Below are 22,666 nucleotides of genomic sequence, written 5' to 3'. Positions count from 1 at the left end.
CTTGACAGTCTAACTAAAGGTAATAACTACTTCAAATTGGCTCACCCCCAGATAGAAAAGCTGCAAATACGTGCGCAGCATGTTATAGACCTCCACAGTCAAAACAACTTCGATGCTTGAGGTTATACTGAGGCGGAAGGCAGCCATTTACTGCCGTGGAACCTCATATTAGCTCCCATAAACTCTCATCGGACAGCGATAGCGACGGTGTCATGTGGATACCCAGTTCCCTGAGACTTCCACGTATAACCGGCTTCAGAAGTGAAAGAATGCTTGTGCGGACTCAATCAGGACAGTTTCTCGAGCGCCGGCGGTTGGCTCATCCGTGTGCTTATCAGGGGGATTAAAGCCTACTTCGACCACGACTACTTCGCGAAACGCTAAGCCATAGAGGGCACAAAACTCTCTCGATGCCGTTAGGTGCTCTGGCCTGAGCTCCCGGGAGGGTTGCCATTCCCCGATCTTGGTTCCAGGTGGATTCTGGCCCGCTCGGCACGAGATGTTTTACTCTGCTGTGGGTTGCTTTCCGATTGGTCAAGTGGCGCCTTCCGTCAGGCGATTTCCAACAGCACAAGAGCCTCAATTGTCGTCGCCCCTTACTTGGTAGAGACCGCATTATGCCTGACCAACCAATAGTCTCGAATCACGCACAAACCGCGCAGGAAAGCCAATAAACTACGGGCTGATCAGCTCAGCAGCTAGGCTAACGGGGTTTGACACTGCTGCTGATGGGTTCTCTCCTGCACGAGAGGCTGCTGCGCCTGTGGACCACTTTGGCGAGAGTCACAACTTTTTGGTACGCTAAACATCCTTCACAGCGACGCGGACAAATACTCGCCTACCCCTAGGCGTGCCTAACATTTCCGGAAGGTTGCGAACATGGCAGGTATTACAAGTGAGCGAAGAATCCATCATATGAGTGCATTGTGCGTAGATTCCACTTTTCATTTCCCCACGAAGGCTAAGACACATCGATGCCCAACCGGGGCAAAATCAGAGCTTACACGACATGGTCTGCCGCTAGTTCGCCTCGTTTGGGCGGCTCCCTGCCTTTCCTGGTTAGACATCCAATTTATACAAACCCTAGTATCACGCCTTCGCTATGCGACTCCAATCTACCCATACCTTTTGCATGAGCCTTGTATGACGTATCTTCCTCTACGTACGGCTGCGCAGTACATCTCCTATGGCGTTAAAGCGTTGGAACCCCTACATAACGGACGGCCACTGTCTACAGACCTTGTCTAACTCGTTTGCCTTTTTGACCCTCTTGGCAACAATCCCACAATGCATTCTTCATCTTTTACCATTCATCTGCTCCTCCTCTCCTTGCTTTCCTCATGTGCATCTGCCGCAAATTATTCCAATGGAACTACGAGGACATATTATGTGGCTGCCGTGGAAGAAGACTGGGATTATATGCCTACGTTTGTCTCACCGCCAGGAGCATGCTAGGTGAACTTGACTAACAAGGTCCAGCAACATGGATATGATCAACGGAGCCACAATCGTCGAGTCGCCTCAAGCCGCTGCGGTTGCAGGCAACGATGGACAAAGAATCGGGCACATCTACAAGAAAGCCCTCTTTCGCGAATACACTGATGGGACGTTTAGTACACAAGCAGCTCGCCCTGAGGTATGTTTCAGCCTACGACCTATAATGGAGTGCATTTTTTAATTTTATTCAATAGTGGCTCGGCATGCTAGGCCCCATAATCCGCGCTGAAGTTGGCGACACCGTCAAGGTTGTGTTCCGCAATATGGCTTCTCACAATCATACAATGCATCCACATGGGTTCCGCTATCGAAAAAGCGACGAAGGACTGTCAGCCGCAGGGCAGATGTTTGGCGGCAATGCTGTACCTCCAGGTATGACCTGGACTTACACGTGGGAAGTGCCAGGTAAACTTTTTTTGGACGACAGCGAGAAGAAGAGCTAATGGCCATAACAGAACGATCGGGTCCGGGGCCACTAGATCCTCCTGGACTGGCGTGGACCTATCATTCGGATGCTGCAGGCACGCAAGACGTGTTCAGCGGTCTAGTAGGCGCGTCCATTATCTATCGTCCAGGAGAATTAGCGAAGCATACCTTGGACGTGCCTGCCCCACCAGGATCGAACCTCACTGAAGAAGTCTTGACACTCTTTCTAATCGTCAATGAGAACGAATCGTACTATATCGACGAGAATATCTTGAACAGGACCAGCGTTTCTGAACGTCAACTCCAGGTTACACGTATGGACCGTGGCTTCCAAGAAAGCAACTTGAAACACAGCATTAACGGCTACATGTTTGGTAATCTTATGGGAATCAACCTCACGGCAGGCCGACAGGCAGCCTGGCACGTGGTAAGTGTATATCAAATCAAATCCGTTCTTCACACTAACTCGGATCACTCAAGGAAGCGCTAGGCGATGTGCTGAACGTCCATACACCACATTGGCATGGAAATACACTTCTCCATGCACAGCAGCGGGTTGATGTCGTAAGTAAGTCCCATGGTTCGCATCGTTCACGATGTACTGACCCATAACTCTGACAGATCAACGTGCTTCCTGCGCAGACACGATCGTTAGTAATGTCTGTGGACAACCCCGGCACCTGGGTTCATCATTGTCAGACACTCAACCATCGCGATATGGGTATGATAGTGAAGTATACAGCTAGTTGAAAAATGCACGATAGATAGGGATGGAATGAGGCAAAACAAGATCAACAGATTCATCCTTATAAAGGTCGAGAGATAATGTTTCTCTATGTAGTTTGGTGGCCGAAAAGACCTTAATGGACATTTAGCAATGGCATATTCTTGACCTTGTTCCTTTTACGATTCGATACCCTCGTCAGAAAGATGTCATCCCACTCACTGACGATGATATCTCATTCCACGATTATCACTCTTTTATCGAACTCGACGTAAGGAGTTATGCTAAGCAAGGATAGCAAGGACAATTACCGCAACTTTTGACATTTATATGACGTTTTAGCATCGATTGTGCTCCACGCATCCATTCGAAGCTCAGCGTTGCGTGCTGTTCAAGCGCTGAATCGATGTCATAGTATGTAGCTAGCTAGATCCAGTGTGATGGATATTTACTACCTTATCCGCATCCCTTAACGATACTGGCCGCTGGGTTACTTAGGTCCTGACGTCGTGATACTAGCCTTAGTGGTCCGTTCTCTTAATAAAGGACTAGTCTAATGAACTAGTCCGAAGATATCCGATTTTCGTCGCAGGTTTAGTGATGCTCTAGAGCGTTAGATACTGTGGGCTGTGGGTGCCTTTAGGTTGGTTCTGATTCTCCACTAATTCCAGTCTGCCGTGGGAGGGATCAATGATGGCTGAAAAACGCAAAATACTCGCATTCTAGGTCCATGATGCAGTATGTCTTGGCGTATACGGGCTGACCACTTTGTGCTGAGCTCGTAGAGGCTCCATAAGTGCAAGAGCTAGGTCTGCGCTAGCTGGACGTTGCAACGTACCTGATCTTAATCGCTCAGAGTCATTCGTCTCGGCCCCTCGTAATGGTTCGTGTTACACTGCAAATTCCAAGGCAAGGGGCACTTGTTTGTGTATTAGCTCAAGTGCCAAGAATACGCAAAAAGGCCGCAGTAGATCGCCACTGCTCCCAGGAGCCTAATCCGATCCAATACTGCACCTGGAGGGGATATGTGTAAAAAAGCAGATGTCCCTCTCTCGTGGCGGTCGACCACTATTTTATACCTATAGGCTGCTGAACAGTATGCAATTGTTTTCATATGTCATCGTCTTCCTCCTATCTTCCCTACCGCAGAGGATCCATGCCGCCCTTCGTTCGTACAATCTCACGTTACATCCTGGCACTAGAGCACCAGGTTAGTGTTTGAATCGGGCATATTCGTTGGCCTCTTCCTGACAGCACCATAGATGGGGTGTCCCGCGAAGTTTACCTCATCAACGATCAGCAGCCTGGTCCATTGATTGAGGCTGTGGAGGGAGATGACTTAGACATCTTTGTGCAAAATAATCTTCCGGTCGAACAAACAATCCACTGGCATGGTCGGTCCCTTCCTCAAGACGGAGTTCTTTGCGCATCACTTTCGTGTCATTGAAGTGAGAGACTAAGAGGTGAATTACAGGCCTTCTTCAACGTGGTACACCAGGCATGGACGGCGTTCCCGGTGTCACTCAGGTCAATTGATTTAGCGCAAACCGGTAGCTTTTACAGTGCTGATACTGATGCAGTTTCCAATTCCGCCCCAAGGGAATTTCACTTATCGGTTCTCGACAGGGTCAGAATATGGCATCTATTGGTATCACTCTCATTTCAGAGCCTATTATAACGATGCCGTACGCGGGCCACTTCTAATACATCCTTCGCCATCGCGCCGCCGCCCATTCGAGAGCCTTGCTCGAGATAGCACAGAATTAGAAGTGATGCTACAAGCCGAGCGAGCCGCCACGCCACTTCTGCTGACCGACTGGTATCATCGGCTCTCAGATGTGATCTACGATGAATACTTTACCACCGGCGCATTCCCTCAATGCGTCGACAGCCTTCTCGCAAATGGATATGGAAGAGTACAGTGTCTGCCTGAAAGTATCCTTCAAGCCGGACCAGGGTTGGGATTAGAATCCATCGTCGCGAGCGATCCTCATGACCCTCTGAGTACACCGATGCCTACAGCGTCTTACACTATGTCTGATATGCTGATGGATACAATGTCATCATCGTCCACTTCGATGGACTCAATGTCGATGGATACGTCCATGAGCATGCACAAACGATCAGATCATGCAACAATCACAGCAGCAGACTCTACAGTCTCTGGTGGTTTGAGCATGTTGCCGGCCACGAACACCTCCACGTCATCGATGGCCACTGTATCAGGCATAGCAGACATGTCCAGTCTTGGTCCCAAAGGTTGCAGTATGCAAATGATGTTCAAGCCAGGCTTCAACGCAAGCTCTCTCCCACCAGAGATATGCAGCAACACCACGTCAGAGCAATTCATGTTTGATGTTGATGCTTCTCAGGGTTGGGCAGCTGTTCATCTGGTTAACGCAGGTGCCGTAAGCAGACTGAGTGTCTCACTTGATGGTCACTCCATGTTCGTCTACGCTGCAGACGGACTCTATGTGGAGCCGCAAGAGGTCCAGGTCAGTTTGTGCGGTGGTTTATCGAATGGTCATAATAAGTATAATAGGTTCTACACATCTCCATCGGCCAGCGATATTCAGTGATGGTGAGATTCGATCAGAAGCCAGGAAATTACTACCTACGTTTTGCTTCGTATCCATACGGCGATATGCAGCAAGTCATCGAAGGCCAAGCGATCCTGTCCTACCAGGTAAGGGGCTAAAACTCCAGCACTTGATTACTGATCTTGCTAACCCATTACAGACCAATGGCACCAATATGACCAACATGGGCACAGTGGATGATGCCACTTTGACCTGGATGCTCGTGAATGGGTCGGCAATGCTTAACGCTTCCGAGTTGGACGGTCAGAAACTTGCACCCTATGAGGGAAATGTGCCCCCAAGCGGGCCATCAGATGTGACACAACTCTTTGCCATTGGGCAAACCGATGTTGTAACCTGGGTCATTAACAGCCAACCGTTTTCGGAACCACAAAGACCCATATTGTACGGGAATGCATCTGATGGCTGGGACGCTGTTACCACTCTTCACATGCCCAGCAACTCGACCATTGATCTTATCATGTACGTTGCGACTGATTCGATGGATACGGTAGGATGTCTTCCTTTCTCGATGATGCCAAGATAATGTCGCAGCTGACCCAAGCTTGGACAGATGGGGCATCCCATGCACCTTCATGGTCACAAATTCTGGCTTCTAGGGTCGGGTGCAGGTGTATTTCCGTACCTCTCTGTCACGGACGCGCCTTCATCCATGATAAATTTAAACAATCCTCCCTATCGAGACACCATAGACTTGCCGCCATCAGGGTGGGCCGTTATCAGGTATGACACAATGCGGCATGAACTAGGAGTACTGATAGCGAACACGTTCTAGATATATTACCGACAATCCAGGAGCTTGGTTATTCCATTGCCATGTGCAGTGGCATCAAGTGGTATGTTATATATGGCGACGTCCGGATTACAGAAGCTGATGGGCACTTCTTTACAGAGCGGAATGGCAGTGGTACTTGTTGAGGATGAGGAACGAATGCAAAGTATGGTGGGATCGATCGAGGACGCCGCCAATAATCCGGACGCGACTGCTCGTGGAACATCGATGGCCAGACGTATTGTGATTCCCACTCTCTCATACTCAGTTGCCTTCTACGCAGCAGTAGTGAGCCTTCTTCTTCGTTAGCACATGGCAAGGACAATCGAAGTCGTTATGCTACGAGCGACGTTTTCGGGTAGAGTCACCCAGGGCAATCATGCTAGGCTTTCCGGCGCCTAAAGGTAAAGCAGCAGAGAAAGCAGCGAGGCCAGGCCTAAAATAAGTCTATACGCAAGCGATGAATGGTTTTACATAGGTCGATAGATGCAAGTCTGACTCCGTGTGTGTGGCAGGCCAAGTGTTACGAATCGCTCCACGCTGGGGTGTCACGAGACAAGGGTTCCTTAGCAAGTGGGAAGTATAGAGTGTATATCCGTAAGAGCACGAGTATATAAGCAAGTCGCTATACTAAAGCGAAGCTAATCAATATCTAAAATATATAGATATAATCGTAAACGAAGTTAACTATAAGGTAAAGCTATAAAATAATTTCGTATATATAGTTATATAATTTATATAATTTATTGCTCTATTTACTTTACTTCTAGATATTATAAATCGCTTTACGCTAAAGTATTACGAGATAAGGGTTCCTTAGTAAGTAGGAAATATAGAGTATATATCTATAAGAGCACGAGTATATAAGTAGGTCGCTATATTAGAGCGAAGCTAATCGATATTTAAAATATATAGATATAATCGTAAACGAAGTTAATTACGTAGTAAAGCTATAAAATAACTTTATATATATAGTTATATAATTTATATAATCTATTGCTTTATCTACTTTATATAAAGCTACTAGGGCGATAGATTAATAATTTAGTATTACGTAACCTAGCCTTCCCTAGGATAAGGCTATCTCCTCGGTTCTTCTACCTTCCTTATCTCTATATAGCGCGGCGTTAAGGCCTCTACTTTAGTCGTAAATTAGTTCGTAATACTTTCCTCTCCTTAGAATTTATTCGTTATCCTTAACGTACTTAAACGTAAGTATTCTTCTCGTTTCGTTGGGACTCTTTCTTAACTATAGTTAACGATATCACGCTAGACCGATAAACCCTCGAAGCGAAACTTAATCTAATGTCGCGTCGACTTAGTTACTATAATCGAACTATTAGTTACATCTATTATAGTATTCTATTTTAACTACGTCTATTTAGACGAAATCTATTACTTTATAAAAGAGCGTTTAAAGAAATATTTATATTATTTACATAAAAATATCAACTACAATAGTTCCTTTTTTTTAGAGAAGTTTTAGAAGGTAGTAGATAAAAAGAAGATATTTTAAGAAAAATTTCGTTAAAAGCGAAAAGAGATTATCCGTTTACGTCGTACCCTTATTTAGACGTAGAACGCGTTGTATACTACTAAGTCCGAAGATATCGAGTTCTAGGAATCTCTATCTCGTCTAAAAGATATATTCTCGCGTATAATATAGCGTAAGATATTAGTACTTAGTATTCTCGATAATTAGTTTTTAGATAGTATAGAGGTCTTTACTAATCCTAAGCTTCTTTAGTCGAAAATCTTTATTAACGATATAATTAACTAAGATACTATCTTTAGAGTTATCGAGATTCTTAGTAATATTAGTAATACTACCTTATAAATTTCTAGATAAGATATTTTATTGATTTCTAAGTATTTTCTTTCTCTTTATAGTCTAACTATTTAATTAGGTAGTACTTTTATTAATTTTTAACTTTAAAGTTTACTATCTTCTTAATATTATATAGTAATTATTAAGTTTCTTTATATATTAGTATTAGTCTTAGTTTAATATTTAGTAATGCTTTCTTAAGAAGTAATTTATAGAATATCGAGTAAATATTTATTTCTCTAGATAATTCTAATTTAAATATTACTAGTCTAAGTTTCTTTTTAATTTTATAGGGTCTAATCTTAGTATAATTAAATTTATTTAATAGTTATTATATTTTTATATTTTTTTTAGTAATATAGATTAAATCTCTCTCTTAAAGATTTAGTCCCTTAAATCTTTTTTTATTAGCTTATTTTATTGTTTTTTTTATTATTTTCTTTAATTATTTTTATAGTATTTTATATAGTTCTCTAAGTTTATTGACTAATATTTATACTTTTTTTATAATTAATTTAAATTCTCTTAAATTATTATCGATATTTAAGTATCTTTCGTAATTTATATAAAATAATAATATTTCTATAACTAATATACTATTATTAAAAGCGAATTATATAATAGATAATAATTATATTTAATTATCTTATTAAAAGTTAACGTAGTATCGTAAATATTGTTTCAATATTTAGTTTATTCTTTTTATTTATCTATCTAACTATAAGTAGTATACTATTAATAGTTTTTAGTGTATTCCTATTAAATCTATAAGTAATTACTAAAATTATAAGATAAATAGTTTATTTCGATCTAAGCGTATTTCTTTTAGTATTTTATATTATATAATAATAGTTTTATAGAATATATATACTAGTTCCTCTACTATAGATATTTCCTTATATAGTACGAAGTACGTATACTTAGTTAAAGTATTACTAATAACTAGAATACTATTAAATTTTATACTTATAAGAGACTCTTTAGATTTCGATAGCTTAACAATAAAGTTAAGTATAATCGTTAATTACGCTTCGTTAGTAACTTTCGATATCTAAAGTAGTCTATATAATTTATATTTTACGTACTTAGCTTTATAATATATATTATAGTTTTTAATATATTCGATTATATTTTTTCGTAATCCCTTTTAGATAAAATCTTTTATAATTAATTCGATTATTTTCTTAATCTCTAGATAATCTACTAACTTATTATTATATCTTAATTTAATAATCTCTTATTTCTATTATTTTATTAGCTCGATATTTATAGCCGCGAGAGTAATATTCTTAGGCGTAGTATATATTAAGACGTTATTTTTTTTTTAAGTATAACTATTAATTTTAGTTTAATATTTTTTATATAATCTAGTTAGCGGCTAAGTATATTAACTATAGTATTTTCTTTTTCTTTAATATAATATATCCTAAAGTTATATAGAGCTAATATCTCTATCTATTAAATTTATCTTTTATTAAGTTATTTTATAGTTATCTAGTAAAGTAAGTTTTTATAATTAATATAGACTTATATAGAGTATTTTACTTCTTTAAGATATACTCTCTATTATTTTATTACTTTAACGATAATAAACAATTCTTTATTATATATATTATAGTTAAGTTTTAGTTTAGTTATTTTTCTTAAGAAGTATATAATTATTTTTAGTTTTCTATTAGATTATTTTTATATAAGGTAAGCTTCGATAGCTTCGTTAAATATATTTATCTTTAATATATATTTATACTTTAGATTATATATTATTAGTATTAATATATTTATTATAGTTTTTTTAAGTATTTAGAATATATCCTTATATTTCCGTTTAAATTTAAATTTAATATCTTTTTTAGTAAGATTTATTAATAACGCGATAATCTTCGAAAAGTTCCTTATAAATTTTTAATAATAATTAAGTAGTTCTACGAAAGCCTATACTTTCGTAATATTAATTAGTTCTAGCTAATCTTTAATTAATTAAATTTTATTAGGATTTATTTCTATCTAGTTTTTAAAGATAATATATTCTAAGAAGTATATCTATTATTAATAAAATTTATACTTACTAAGTTTAACTAATAGATTTTTTTCTTAAAGTTATTTTAAAATCTTTTATATATACTCTATATATTCCTTATATATCCTCGAGAAAATAAATATATTATTAAAATAGATAATTATAAAATTATCTAAATATTTTTAAATTATATTATTAATTAATTCCTAAAAGAATATCGATATATTAATTAATTTAAAAGATATAATTAAATATTCGTATAATCTAAATTAGATTTTAAAGGCGATTTTCTATTCTTTACTTTTCTTTATTTATACTTAATAGTAGATATTCTATATATTAATAATAGTAAAGTATTTTAATTCGAGAAGTTAATTCTATAGCTTATTAATTTATAGTAATAAATATCGATTCTTTTTAGTAATCGTATTAAATAGTTAATAATTAATATATACTCGAAGTTCTCTATCTTTTTTTAAGATAAATAGTATATCGTATACTATAGAAAACTTTAATAGTCGAATAAAGCCTTTCTTTTCGTATTTTTCGATATAGTCTTTAAGAAAGTCTTTTTCTTTCTTAGATAGTTATTAAAGTTACTTATTATATTTTAATACTTTTCTTTCTTCGAGCGATATTTTATAATTTTATAGTTTATATTTAAGTAAGATAACTAAATCTTTTTATTCTTTAAATAACTTAACGAATTCTTAATATTTTTTAAATATAACTTATACGTTTATTTTTATAAGTATTCTTCTTTAAGATTATATATATACTACTTAAATATAATATACTATAATAAATAATTAATCCTTTATTCTATTTCTATAATTATAATCGAGAAATATAAGATTTCGATATTTTTAATTTATCCTTAAATTATATTCTTAAAGTTATCTTAATTCTAAAATTAAGTTATATTTAATAGATATAAAGTTAAAGCTTACGATCTCCTTATATCTTAAGATCGTAAGTCGAATATCTCGTACTTCGTCTTATATCTATTCTTCGTTATACTCTATAGAGATACTATCTACTATATTTAATTAATATAGATAAATTTTTTCTTTATAATATTTTTTTAATATTATTTTTAATATAGTAATATATAGTTTTTTTATATACTATAGTTAACTATAATATAAATAGATATATCTTATACCTTTCCCTTTATAATAAAGTAAACTAATAATCTCGATTAGTAAATTATATATAATTCCTAAAGTTTATTAAGGAATAAAGATAGTTTTTTATTTTTTATTTCTATTTATTTTTTACTACTAGTGTTGTAATATTATATAGGGTTAGATTAGATTTTCTATAGATATTTTATATAATTATCTTTAGTATATCGTAATCTTAATATTCTCTATTTATATAGTAAAAATATAGGTTTAGAGCTTCTTCGTAATTAAGATCTTAATAATACTATAACGTAATCTTTTATATATATTCTTTTAGTTTAATATCGAGGTCGAATATAATATATAAATATTATCGATTAATAATTTTATATCTCTAATTAATATAAAGTTATATTTTCTAATATTAAATAATTATAGTTAGTAATACTTTAGTTAATTTAATAACTATAAATTTATATAGCTTTATTTTTTCGTTTAATATAATCTTTAATTCTATTATTATTAGTGTTCTTTTATCTAGGTTATATAGATTCTTATCGTTCTACTCTTTATATTAGTAAGCTAATAATTTTTTATTAACTTTTAATATAAGATATTATATATCTTATCTTTATATTAGTATTCCTTAGATATTATATAAGTATATATTTTCTTTATCTAGATATTTTTTTAATATATATAATATAAGAGTTATAATAATAAAATATATTTAAAGATTATCGAATAGCTTAAAATATAGTTTAGTATTTTATCCTTATTAAAATCTTATAAAAATAGTAATAGATAATATATTGTATTTAATAATTATATATCTTATAGATATTTCTTTAGTAAGGTCTACTATCTTCTTAGTATAAAGGAAGTCGAGTATTTATTATAATCTATTCTTTTATATATAATATATATATAGCTATAGTACTTTATCTCTATAAGCGTAGTATCTCTATAATATAATATCCCATTATTCTTTAGATTATTCCCTCGACACTAAATATAGAAAGTAGAGTATTATATAGAGTATATTATAAATAAATTTTTCGACTATTTAATATCTAGTAAATATTATTATTATATATTAATATACTTCTTTAATAGTATACAATAATATCTAAATTTCTTTTTATTTATCGTTAATATTTTTTTCTTCTATAGTAAAGATAAAGTTATAACTTTTTTATTCTATAATATTATATATATATAAAGTACTATATTTATACTATACCTTATATTTAGTTAGTAAGATTAATTTATTTCGTAATTCTAGATTATTATAAAAGCTAAATTTTTAGTATAAAGTTTTATATTATCTTAGTCTCTTTAAAGTATTAATATATAATCTATTATAAAGTATATTAACTTAATATTTAGTATAAATAACTATTATATTTATTTCCACTATTTCTACCTTATATTTTTCTTATAAATAGATTAATTCTATAACTAAAAGACTTTTAGTTTACTTATCTTCTTCTAAAGTATTTAATAACTATTGTCGTTACTAATATCTTTTATTCTTTTTTTTATAAGAGAACTATCTTAAACTTTTCTTTTTAAATAAATAAATAAAACAATAATCGTTAAAATAAAATATCTAAGAAGTTATAGTATATTTAAGATTCTCCTTTTACTTACGCTTAAGATTCTCTTCGAACTTCTTTAAGTCGTCGTTAGCTATAGTTAGTACAATTCTAATTTCTTAGAGATATAATATTTCCTCGAAGATTACTTCTTTCTCTTAAATTTCTCGTAATCTCTTCTATACTTTCTCGATAATACTAGCTTTCTTAATAATAACTATTATTTTATTATAATTTTACAATATACGTTAAAATATATTATATAATTTAGTAAATTATATTTAAGCTTCCTTCTTTAGTTCTTCGAGTTACGCGAGTTCTTTCTTTATCGAAGTATCAACCTTTTTTTCTTTAATACTAGCTATAACTTTTTTTATTATATATAGTTCTCTTAGCCTATTTTCGTAGTCTTTAGCTATATATCTAGATTTTCTATAATTATAGTATAGATTTTCTTTCTTTCGTTACTCTTACTCTTTCTTAAATAGTTCCTTATATTAAAATTTACCTTTTTTAGATCGTAAGAATTAATCTCGTTTTATAATATTAAGGTCTATTAAATCTCTATATAATTAGTAGCTTTTTTTTTAATAAAAGATTTCTTTAAAGTATAGTTATCTAAAGCTCTTCTTCTTAAGTTATTATTCAAAAAACTAATTATTAATACTAATGGCCCTAGTAACTAAGTCTTTAAGTTACTTTAGATAATCTATTCTTATTTCGTTCTTTATATTATCCTTAAATCCTTAATAAAATATAAAGATAAAAGTATAATTCTTTTAATCTAGCTTAAATTTAAATCGCTAAAATAAAGTATAGTACTATATAATTAAACTAATTTACTTAAGTTACTAAATTTATTAGATAATCTACTAAGTCTCTTCTAGTACTTCGAAGATTTATATAATTATATTTATAAAATTATTATATTTATCGAAGACTCTCTTAATCTTATCTTTCTATTAATCTTAACTATAAATTAAGTAATCTTTTATAAGGGACTTAATCTAATAAAAGGCTAATTCTCTTATATATATAGCGATATATAAGACTCTAATAAAATAAATATTATAGTTATTTAGTCGAAGTATAAATATAGCTTAGAGTTAGATAAGAAATATTTTTAGTTTAACTCTATCTTTATAAAATAATTTAATCTTTAATCTATCCTTCTTTTTACTAAATATCGAAGTATTAATAGAAGTTAGTAAGGCTATAGTTTAAACTAATTCAATAAAGAATAGTAAATAGACGAGAACTTTAAAGCTAGTTATAGTATCGTATACTTTTAATTAAGAGATAGTTAAAGTATTATAAATCGCTTTATATTAAAGTATTATAAGATAAGGATTCCTTAGTAAATAGAAAGTATAAAGTATATATTTATAAAAGTATAAGTATATAAGTAAATTACTATACTAAAGCAAAGTTAATTAATATCTAAAATATATAGATATAATCGTAAACGAAGTTAACTATATAGTAAAGCTATAAAATAACCTTATATATATAGTTATATAATCTATATAATTTATTGCTTTATCTACTTTATATAGAGCTATTAAAGCGATAGATTAATAGATTAATATTATATAATCTAGCCTTCCTTAGAATAAGGCTATCTTCTCGATTCTCTTATTTTCCTTATCTCTATATAACGTAGCGTTAAGGCCTCTACTTTAATCGTAGACTAATTCGTAATATATAGCTAACGATATTACGTCTCTATCGTAGATACTCGAAGTAGTCTTTTATCTAGTATTGTCTTAATTTTACTTTAGTTATTAAATTTAAATAATTTATAGTAATAGTTATTTATTTAAACTATATTAATTTAGACGAACTATATTATTTTTTAAAAGAATTATCGACTAAATATTTTTATTATTTTATTATTTATAGTATTATTTATATTTTACTTTAATAATATTAATTAACAAAACCCTTTTAACTCTAAATATATTACTTTAAATATTATAAATATATCTTAATTATATTTTATATTATATTTAACTTTAATATTTCAATTCTTTAAATTTTATTTATTTTATTTTATTTAATTATTTATATATCTTTATATATTAACGATATAATATATATAAATTACAAAATTTATACTATTTATATTAAATTCTTTTAATTATAAATTTATAATTAATTTATAATTAATTTATAATTAATTTATTATTATAATTTAATATAAAGAAATAATTAAATAAATTTACTAACCTTATTAATTTTAATTTAGCCTTATTATTATAATTCTATATTTAATATCTTTTAAATACTCTACCCGTATAACTCGGCTTAGGGAATAGAAAAATCTCCCCGTTTTTCGATCTTTTATCGACTCTAATGGCCTTTAGGAAGGCTTAGCTATCCGTTAAACTCTTTTGTAACCTTGTCTGATTGATATTCAACATCGACGCAATATATTAATTTCGGACGACAAGGGAGTTCCTTAGTATACCGGGTATGCCAGAGACTTCCTTAGCATACCGGGTATGCCAGAGACTTCCTTAGTATACCGGGTATACCAGAGACTTCCTTAGTATACCGGGTATGCTAGAGACTTCCTTAGTAAACTGGGCTAGTAGGAAAGTCGATCTTATATTATAATATAAGAGACTCCTCGATAGTCTTCCTCCCTCGATATCCCTCCTTTTCTTTTTATATTTCGATAATCTTCCCCTTCTCCCTAGTTCATTATATTAATATGATAGACTCCTCGATATCCCTCCTCTTCTTTTTCTATTCGACAATCTTCCCCTTCTCCTTGGTTCATTATATTAATATAATGGACTCCTCGATAGTCTTCCACCTTAATCATTGTTCTCTTCTTTCCCTTCGCTCCTTTCTCTGCTCTACTTTCTACCGAACTTCACTTGTACAAGTAAATTAGCCTGAATATTATCTTCAGCATTATTGCTTCCCCTCGCTAGGAAATATCGTGCGATATCCTCCCTTACGAGGTATCTCGTAAATAAGAGTAATTATCGTACTAGACGTATTAAACTCTTCCTTCCGTGACGATAAACTCCTCTCGCTACCCTGGATAGATCGTTGTAATGCGCTTCTAGTAATGGAGGCTACAAGATTTGCCCAAAGTCCCTCGACGTTAAATTGTCTACGTGACCAACGGACTTGCGTATACTGATAGGCTTAGCGCTCGGCTCTACTATATTTTGTTTACCTGATATTATTCCCATCACCCCCCGAAACTTTTCTTTTGCATATACAGTATCTCTTTCTAAATACATCGTTCTTCTCTCGGTCCTCTAATTCTCAAAGCTTCCTATTATTCAAAGTTTGAAAGGCGTCTTTAGGTTCCTAAGATAGCTAAAGCCGCCAAGGTATCCCTTGACGATATTAAGTATACCGCCGAAGCAGTGAGTTCTGATTATAGATGGGCCTTAGTGACGGAAGACTAATTTCGATCCGATAGGCTTATATCCTAGCGTAGGGATACGTCGATGGCTTCAAAGGTAAGGACAAGGACTTGGCGAAGAAGAGAGCGCGGGAGGCTATCGTACCCTATAACTACCCTCTCTCTATATCTAGTAGAATAGACCGCTAATAAAGGCACCAAGTTATTTGAGACAAGAACAAAGATAACGGCGACGATGCTAGCGAAGATAACGAATCTACAGAACTAAGTAGCTCCGACGAGGAAGATCGTGACAGTGGCGAAGAGGACGAAGATATAGAACTGAGCAGCTCCGACGAGGAAGACGATACCGACAACATAGATAACTCTGAGGATGGTGTTTACGTTACTACAAAGACGAAGAGAGTCTCGGTCACCCAAAGCAAGAAAACCCCAGCGGCAACAAAGCAGGCTCGTCTAGTCACCAAGAAGTCGTCTACCAAAGAACGCAAGCGTCGTGGGGATGACACTAACGACGACACCAATAGCGACATCAACAAACGACGTAAGGCAACTGGCAACCACCGTAGCAGCAGGACCAAGGGCAGAGTCTTCAAGGCCGGCAAACTCTCCAAGAGCAAGTGAGCCCTAGCCGTTGGGTCAAATACGACCGTCCTTATACTAGGCTAGTAGACACGTCAACACACAGCCCTTTAGATATTGTCAAGGACTTGGGAGTAGGGGAGTACGTCGAGAGAGTAGCTAGTTTTAATAGCACAAGGCTATAGCTCTTATATAAATTAAACGAACTATACCTATATTCTCCACGACGTATAAAGTAGTTCTCGTCGGATCCAAATTCTTCATCTACTACTCAGGTAAGATCTCTTCGTCCGGATTCCCTTTTTAAATTCGTGCTTATAGGTTACTCGAAATGTCTCCTCTATTCTTACAATCTACGGTGACCGACTGCTCGCTGCTACAATCTACCTCTTCCCTAGTATCGATCCCGTTATTAGTATCCATTTTCTCGTCAGTATCGGTCTAACCTCCCTATCTTATCTTATCGCTAAGGACGATCTTATTATAAAGCTAGGTGTCGTATTCTCTCGTGGTGCCGGTAGATTTAGATTCCTCGCCGTTACTAAACGTGATCCCTCTAAAAATGGCGTCTAACCTCGGCGGCTATATAAGTGTTGGAAGTATCGGTGTATATTATGCGATCTCGTCTTATACTGGGCTTAGTGCTCTGGTCTCCTCGTCTTCTCTATTTGGGAACCATTCGCTTCTGGTTCGTTCTTGGTGACCTGGTATCGTGCTTTTGCTTTGATGTTCGCTATGCTTAGTGTCGTCGCGGTAGGGGATTACGTTCGCGTAGGCCTGATAGTGCCCGTGCTTAAGGAGGCGGATTATGGAACTAGAATAGTTAGAAAGCGGACCCTTGAAGTATGGATTGCAACGTATAAGATAGGTTGTCTATCGCTTTTGAGCTACGCCATAGTTCTGTCCCGTTATAGAGTCCAGTATTCTGGTAGCCGCGGCTCTCCGGGCGTCACTAGCAATCCTGTGAGGCGCGCGAATTCAAAAGGATATATCTAGGTAATATCTCGGTCGAGACCGCGAAGCCGAGATGATCGGGACACAAAGCAATGGCCGTTGATAGTGGAAGGGAGAGGAGAATAATGATAGTTGGCTGGTGAGCGAATTTGGGCGTGCGCGAAAAGTGAGCCTACCATACCAGTATACCCTACCAAGCATTTCACCATTCGGTTTCCCACCCTACCGCTCAATTTACGGAGATCCTAAATTGTTTACGTATTTCCATCTCTCGCCAAAATATACGATACACTCCCCTAAGCATTAATCAAGTTCTCTAACTATGGCCCGCGCCGAGTCAAAGGCGAAGTACATTGTTCGTGCGTCCTAGGCGTCATTTATAGATTATCTCGACTAACTTGAACAATAGTCTCCCACTCCCGTCAAGATGAAGTCTAAGACTCCTACTCCCGTCAAGATGAAGTCTAAGACTTCTACTCCCGTTAAGATGAAGTCCACGACTCCCACCTCTAAGTCCCCCACCACGCAAAAACTTAAGTCTTCCACCCCGGACAAGTCCAAGACTGGCTCGGCTAAAACCAAAGCGAGCGGTACTGTAGAGACCCGTCCTTTTAAAAGCGTGTTGACTAATATCTTTTGCCTCTAGTTGTAGGTATTAAACGTCGTCGTGAAAAGGTTGACACCGACTCCGACTTCGATATCGATTCCAAAGAAGTAGAAGCGACTAGTGAGAGTAATACTAGTGACGAGACCACCGACTCCTCATCTAATAAGGATAAATACTCTATTGCTACGGAGCTTGCTACGGCCAAGGAGATAGTCCATTATTACTTCGAAAATACAGCCCAAGCCCAAAAGCGTGTTGTCAAACTAGAGGCGAAGCAGGCGGTAGCTTTAAAGAAGGAGAAGCAAGAACGTCGCAAGAAGCAGAAGCAAGAACGTCGCAAGAAGTCCAAGCTTTCCCTTAAAGGCAAGAAGTCCAAGAAGGCTTGAGTCAAGACAAGGATAACACAAAGCTAGATAATACGAGCCTAGTGAATTTAAGATACGGGTTATTTAGATGATAAGGTCACATTTCCTCGAGCTAGGTATCAAGTCTTTTGGGACGAAGGGATAAACGCGTATCTCTTAGTGTAATTTTAGTCACCTAGAATGCTATAGGGTTTATTTAGATCAATGATTGCAAAATAGTTATCTATATTCTCGCTCCGTGTGTAAGATAGTGGTCTTCTTGTAGATCCCCGTAAGGGACGTATTCCCGCTCAACCCTAAACACTCCTTGGACCCTCTTACCAAGCCGGCTTTAGGGACGATAGTAGAAGTACCGGGCCGCCTCGACATACTTCCCTCTCTTGGTCCACCATACTAATATAGTAGACTCCTCGATATACTTCCCTCTCTCGATCTACCATACTAATATAGTAGACTCCTCGATATACTTCCCTCTCCTGGTTCACTATACTAGTATACCTAGTAAGTTAAGACAGTCGAGGCGTTACCCTAGGATAACGGTGACTTATTCCATTTCGTAGAGGAAAATGACCTCAGTAGGAAGCAGGCTAGAAGGTTAAGGAAATGCTATTTTGGATAGATTAATACAATAAAACACCTTGAACGCAAGGCCTTGTTGTTGTAGATAGTGCCTTAGAATGTAAATATAGGCGCAGCCTCGCCGCGTGACGCGCCGAGCATTCATCGACGTCTTTGGAATATAAGTGCTATCTACTCGAAAGGATGTGATCCTACAACAGAAATGGATCTCTTGGTGCTTCTTCTCCCCGTTTCCCGTGTCCGTGCCACAATGATCCAACCGTGTAGGAAGCTTAGTACCGTCGGCACCGTACCCGATAGTACGTTCATCGTAGTAGGCGGAGTACTACTAAAAACCCTTCGCTGGACGACAGTACGCGTTAGTTGATGGCCAGTTATACTTCACGTCTATGTAGACCCCGCTGGCCGACCGCTTATTGGCTGCGTGGTTCAATAGGGCGGGCAGAATACAGTCGGCGACTGTTTCCATTGCGATAGGAGCTTGGCGCTGGTAGAAGTAGGTTATTCTCTGCAAACTATGGAGTGTAAAGATAGACCGAGGCTGAATATAGCACCGCTTAGTTTCTTGGACTGCCTGCCCTAGCTTACGGGCTAGGTAGTACGCTTGTTGTACCGCCGGGACGAGGCACTCCTTATAGTGGGCTTCACTCGTGGCGAAGTAGGGTAGAGACTTAGAGGTGCTAAAGTTAACCCAGATTTCGCAATTCAGAGAGAATAGTTGCTTGACAACCGACTTTTCAATGTTGGATATGTCCGATACCGCTAAACGGACTTGAAAGCCTCGTCGGCCGATGCCATTAATCCACTTGACCATGGACCGGTCGACCGTGTCTAAACACTAAGTTTTGCCTGCCCGAGACGGTGAGTACGTGGCGGCGATGATCACGTACTACGTATTTGCTAGGCCCCCGGTTAAAAGGAGATTGAGGTTCTAGAGCGATATATATAGTACGACTTTACTAGATAGTGTGAAGAGACAGTTGTTCTATAGACAACGACCGAGTATCGGATCCGATAGCACTACGCGGCGCCAGACCCTCCGGCGGAGTGCACCGTCAGCAAAATTCACCTATTCGCCGCGACGGGTAATCAAGTCATCCTATAGATAACGGAAAATGTTCATCTATAGCTCCGTTGGTAGCTGCGGCAGCGTTTTTCGGCTTTCCAGGATCGATCGTGCCCTATCCAAGGAGGCCTGGTCGTATATTTTTATCCTAGCTGCCCACTTCTTGATTATGGTATTCTTGGATTCGATCTTAGGCACGAGGAAAGGAAGAGGTGAGCGCGAGGCCGATATTTTCGACGAAGGCCCTATATTGACACGTCGTTAGTGGCACGATAAATAGAAGGGCAAAGTATATATTGACTAAGAGGAAGGATAAAAAGGGTGGAATAATAGTGCCGGACGTTTAGGGCCCCAATGTAATGTTGTGGTGTCTAGAAAGGTAAGGGAAGTTGAGAAATGGGTCGCGATAGAGAAGCGTTTTAGGATACTGGGAGCTTGAAATTCGGAAGGATTTTGGGGGTTAGTATACCGGTATGCTGAAAGCGTGATTCGATCATTTATTTACGGTGTGGCAGTAGGGCATCACTTTAGATTAACCTAGTCTTTATCACTTTTGATCAACCTATTCTCACCACTTTAGATTAACCTAGCGTTTATAGATCACCCTATTGTCTTGACAGCTATCTCCCTATCAATATTCTCCCACTAACTATCCTCCACTATCACTCGCATCACTTCTCTTATTATATTGATTACCTCTTTCTATCTTATAGAAGCTTTTCTACTATGACGCCACCATAGTTCCTAAATCCATTAAGGGTAGAAAGTCTAAGGTCGCCGTAAGTTGTCTCCCTGGTCTAGTGGAGATAGAACACCTTGCTAACAAACTCTTTTTAGGCAGGCTCCCTTGGAGCAAAAGTTGCTAGGGGAAGAGTTCTGGGTTAGAGCACCTCTCCAGTGACTAAGACGTCAACCACTGTTATTGAACCCAATAGCGATATCAAGATAACTGTCACTGGTGAGACGAAAATCCTACTGTCCCGTTGAATATAAACTAACTTCTAAATAGTGAACAAGACTAAGCGCGCCATTGTCGAGATAAGCTCCAGCTCTAGCTCCGGCTCTAGCGACAGCGATAGCGATAGCGACGCGAGGCAGGCTGTGGCTGCGGCGAAATCCACCCCAAAGTCTAGCTCCAAGAAGACCTCTACCCCAAAGTTAAGCTCTAAGAAGACTTCCACCCTAAAGTCCAGCTCCAAGAAGACCTCTACCCTAAAGTTAAGCTCTAAGAAGACTTCTATCCCAATGTCCAGCTCTAGCTCTAGCTCCGGTGACAGTGATAGCGATAGCGATAGCGATAGCGACGCGATGTAGGCTACGACTGCGACGAAATCTACCCCAAAGTCTAGCTCTAAGAAGACCTCCACCCTAAAGTCAAGCTCTAAGAAGACTTCTATCCCAATATTTAGCTTCAAGAACACCTCTACCCTAAAGTTAAGCTCTAAGAAGACCTCTACCCCAAAGTCTAGCTCCAAGAAAGCTAGAATTGCTTAAGATAATGATACGCTTATGAACCTAGCCTCGCTATCCAAGAAGATTAAGAAGAATTATACGGCTAGTCATGGCAAAGTGTATATAGCACACCTCGAATAAGTAATTTACGCCTCTATCTCCAGTAGTTGGAAATATCGTCCTTAAAGGGCCGAATAAAGAACACTAGTATTGCTGAATGGCAATTTATGCTAAATGGACCTCCCCAAGAAACGTAATTCCTACTTTCTGCCCGATCCATTTCCCTGAAAGTATATCACTAGGTGCATATCGAAAGCGTGCTGTATGCTGCGTACTACATCCCTTGAAAGCAAGTATGCTTGATGCTGCGTGCTCGATGCTGTGTGCTTGGTGCTGCGTGCTTGGTGCTGTATACAGCGACACGCGCAATGGATAAGGCAATATGCTAAATAGAGGTAATTCGGTCGATTCCACCGGTGTCTTTCTAGATGGATTGTAGTCCCCATGCTTAGTCGGTGCTGATTATTCTGCTTGATTCGTTGCTGGCTTCTATGGCCTTCCCTCTAGCCTTCCACCGGTTCTATAGGTTGAATTTTGGCGTACTTGCCCGACACCTCCTCTTTTAGCCTAGGGGCTTTGACTTCGCGTTTCCGCTTTTTGCGGATGCGGTCGACCTGGGCCCCGACGTACTGAATGCCGACCCGGATCTACCGGTTTCTCGGTGGGCGCTTCTTCCCTAGAGTTGGCACTCGCTCTGCGTATTCTTTTTTTGCTCTTGCGGGAGATAACAGTCTCGTCGGCCCTTCTACTTCGACGTTTGGCGGTCGTAGATGACCGGGGATTTCTACGTAGAATAGATGTAGCAGAAAGGGTCTTAGATTCTATGTCCGTAGATAGGTCTTCATCGGTAGCTGGGTCGGAGAGATGAAGACTATGAAAAGACGACGCGGATGTGGATGAAGACGGAGAAAGTACCTATCGATGGCGACCTAGTAGATGTTCAGTATATAATGCAGTAAAGTCGGCTGATTTATACGTGGTTGATACTTGAGGTTGATTCGAGCCTCGATAGCCGGAGACGCCG

General features: G+C 37.0%; 4 protein-coding genes across 13 annotated transcripts; all 4 read left to right on the top strand.

The window, feature by feature from the left end:
- The first annotated feature begins 1,029 nt into the window (after positions 1-1,029).
- On the top strand, positions 1,030-2,820 carry PV05_07707 (uncharacterized protein). The gene is made up of 6 exons (XM_013457164.1): positions 1,030-1,427; positions 1,480-1,636; positions 1,692-1,902; positions 1,953-2,350; positions 2,404-2,487; positions 2,545-2,820. The coding sequence occupies exons 1-6, from the start codon at positions 1,288-1,290 to the stop codon at positions 2,671-2,673; spliced, it is 1,119 nt and encodes a 372-aa protein (XP_013312618.1). The 5' UTR covers positions 1,030-1,287; the 3' UTR covers positions 2,674-2,820.
- Positions 2,821-3,593: 773 nt separating this feature from the next.
- PV05_07706 lies at positions 3,594-6,719 on the top strand. 10 transcript variants are annotated; one of them, XM_013457163.1, is made up of 9 exons: positions 3,594-3,857; positions 3,910-4,041; positions 4,122-4,174; positions 4,228-5,142; positions 5,190-5,333; positions 5,387-5,737; positions 5,801-5,970; positions 6,023-6,083; positions 6,140-6,719. In XM_013457163.1, exons 1-9 carry the CDS (start codon positions 3,689-3,691, stop codon positions 6,326-6,328), a joined length of 2,184 nt encoding a protein of 727 aa, XP_013312617.1. In that variant the 5' UTR covers positions 3,594-3,688; the 3' UTR covers positions 6,329-6,719. The 10 variants fall into 10 exon arrangements, with proteins under 10 accessions (XP_013312617.1, XP_013312613.1, XP_013312610.1 ...); XM_013457159.1 differs by having other exon boundaries at positions 4,122-5,142; XM_013457156.1 differs by having other exon boundaries at positions 3,910-4,174.
- A 9,343-nt stretch (positions 6,720-16,062) lies between these two features.
- On the top strand, positions 16,063-16,601 carry PV05_07705 (uncharacterized protein; the record flags this gene model as incomplete). Its single annotated transcript, XM_013457153.1, has 2 exons — positions 16,063-16,074; positions 16,194-16,601. The coding sequence occupies 2 exons, from the start codon at positions 16,063-16,065 to the stop codon at positions 16,599-16,601; spliced, it is 420 nt and encodes a 139-aa protein (XP_013312607.1).
- Positions 16,602-17,940: 1,339 nt separating this feature from the next.
- On the top strand, positions 17,941-18,506 carry PV05_07704 (uncharacterized protein; the record flags this gene model as incomplete). The annotated part of the gene is made up of 2 exons (XM_013457152.1): positions 17,941-18,103; positions 18,160-18,506. 2 exons carry the CDS (start codon positions 17,941-17,943, stop codon positions 18,504-18,506), a joined length of 510 nt encoding a protein of 169 aa, XP_013312606.1.
- Between the last annotated feature and the right edge of the window lie 4,160 nt (positions 18,507-22,666).

The sequence above is a fragment of the Exophiala xenobiotica genome, assembly GCF_000835505.1.
Source record: "Exophiala xenobiotica strain CBS 118157 unplaced genomic scaffold supercont1.5, whole genome shotgun sequence".
In the NCBI taxonomy this organism is placed as follows: Eukaryota; Fungi; Ascomycota; class Eurotiomycetes; order Chaetothyriales; family Herpotrichiellaceae; genus Exophiala; species Exophiala xenobiotica.
Note: the sequence above shows the minus strand (reverse complement) of the source record. Positions and strands in the feature narration are given on the sequence as shown.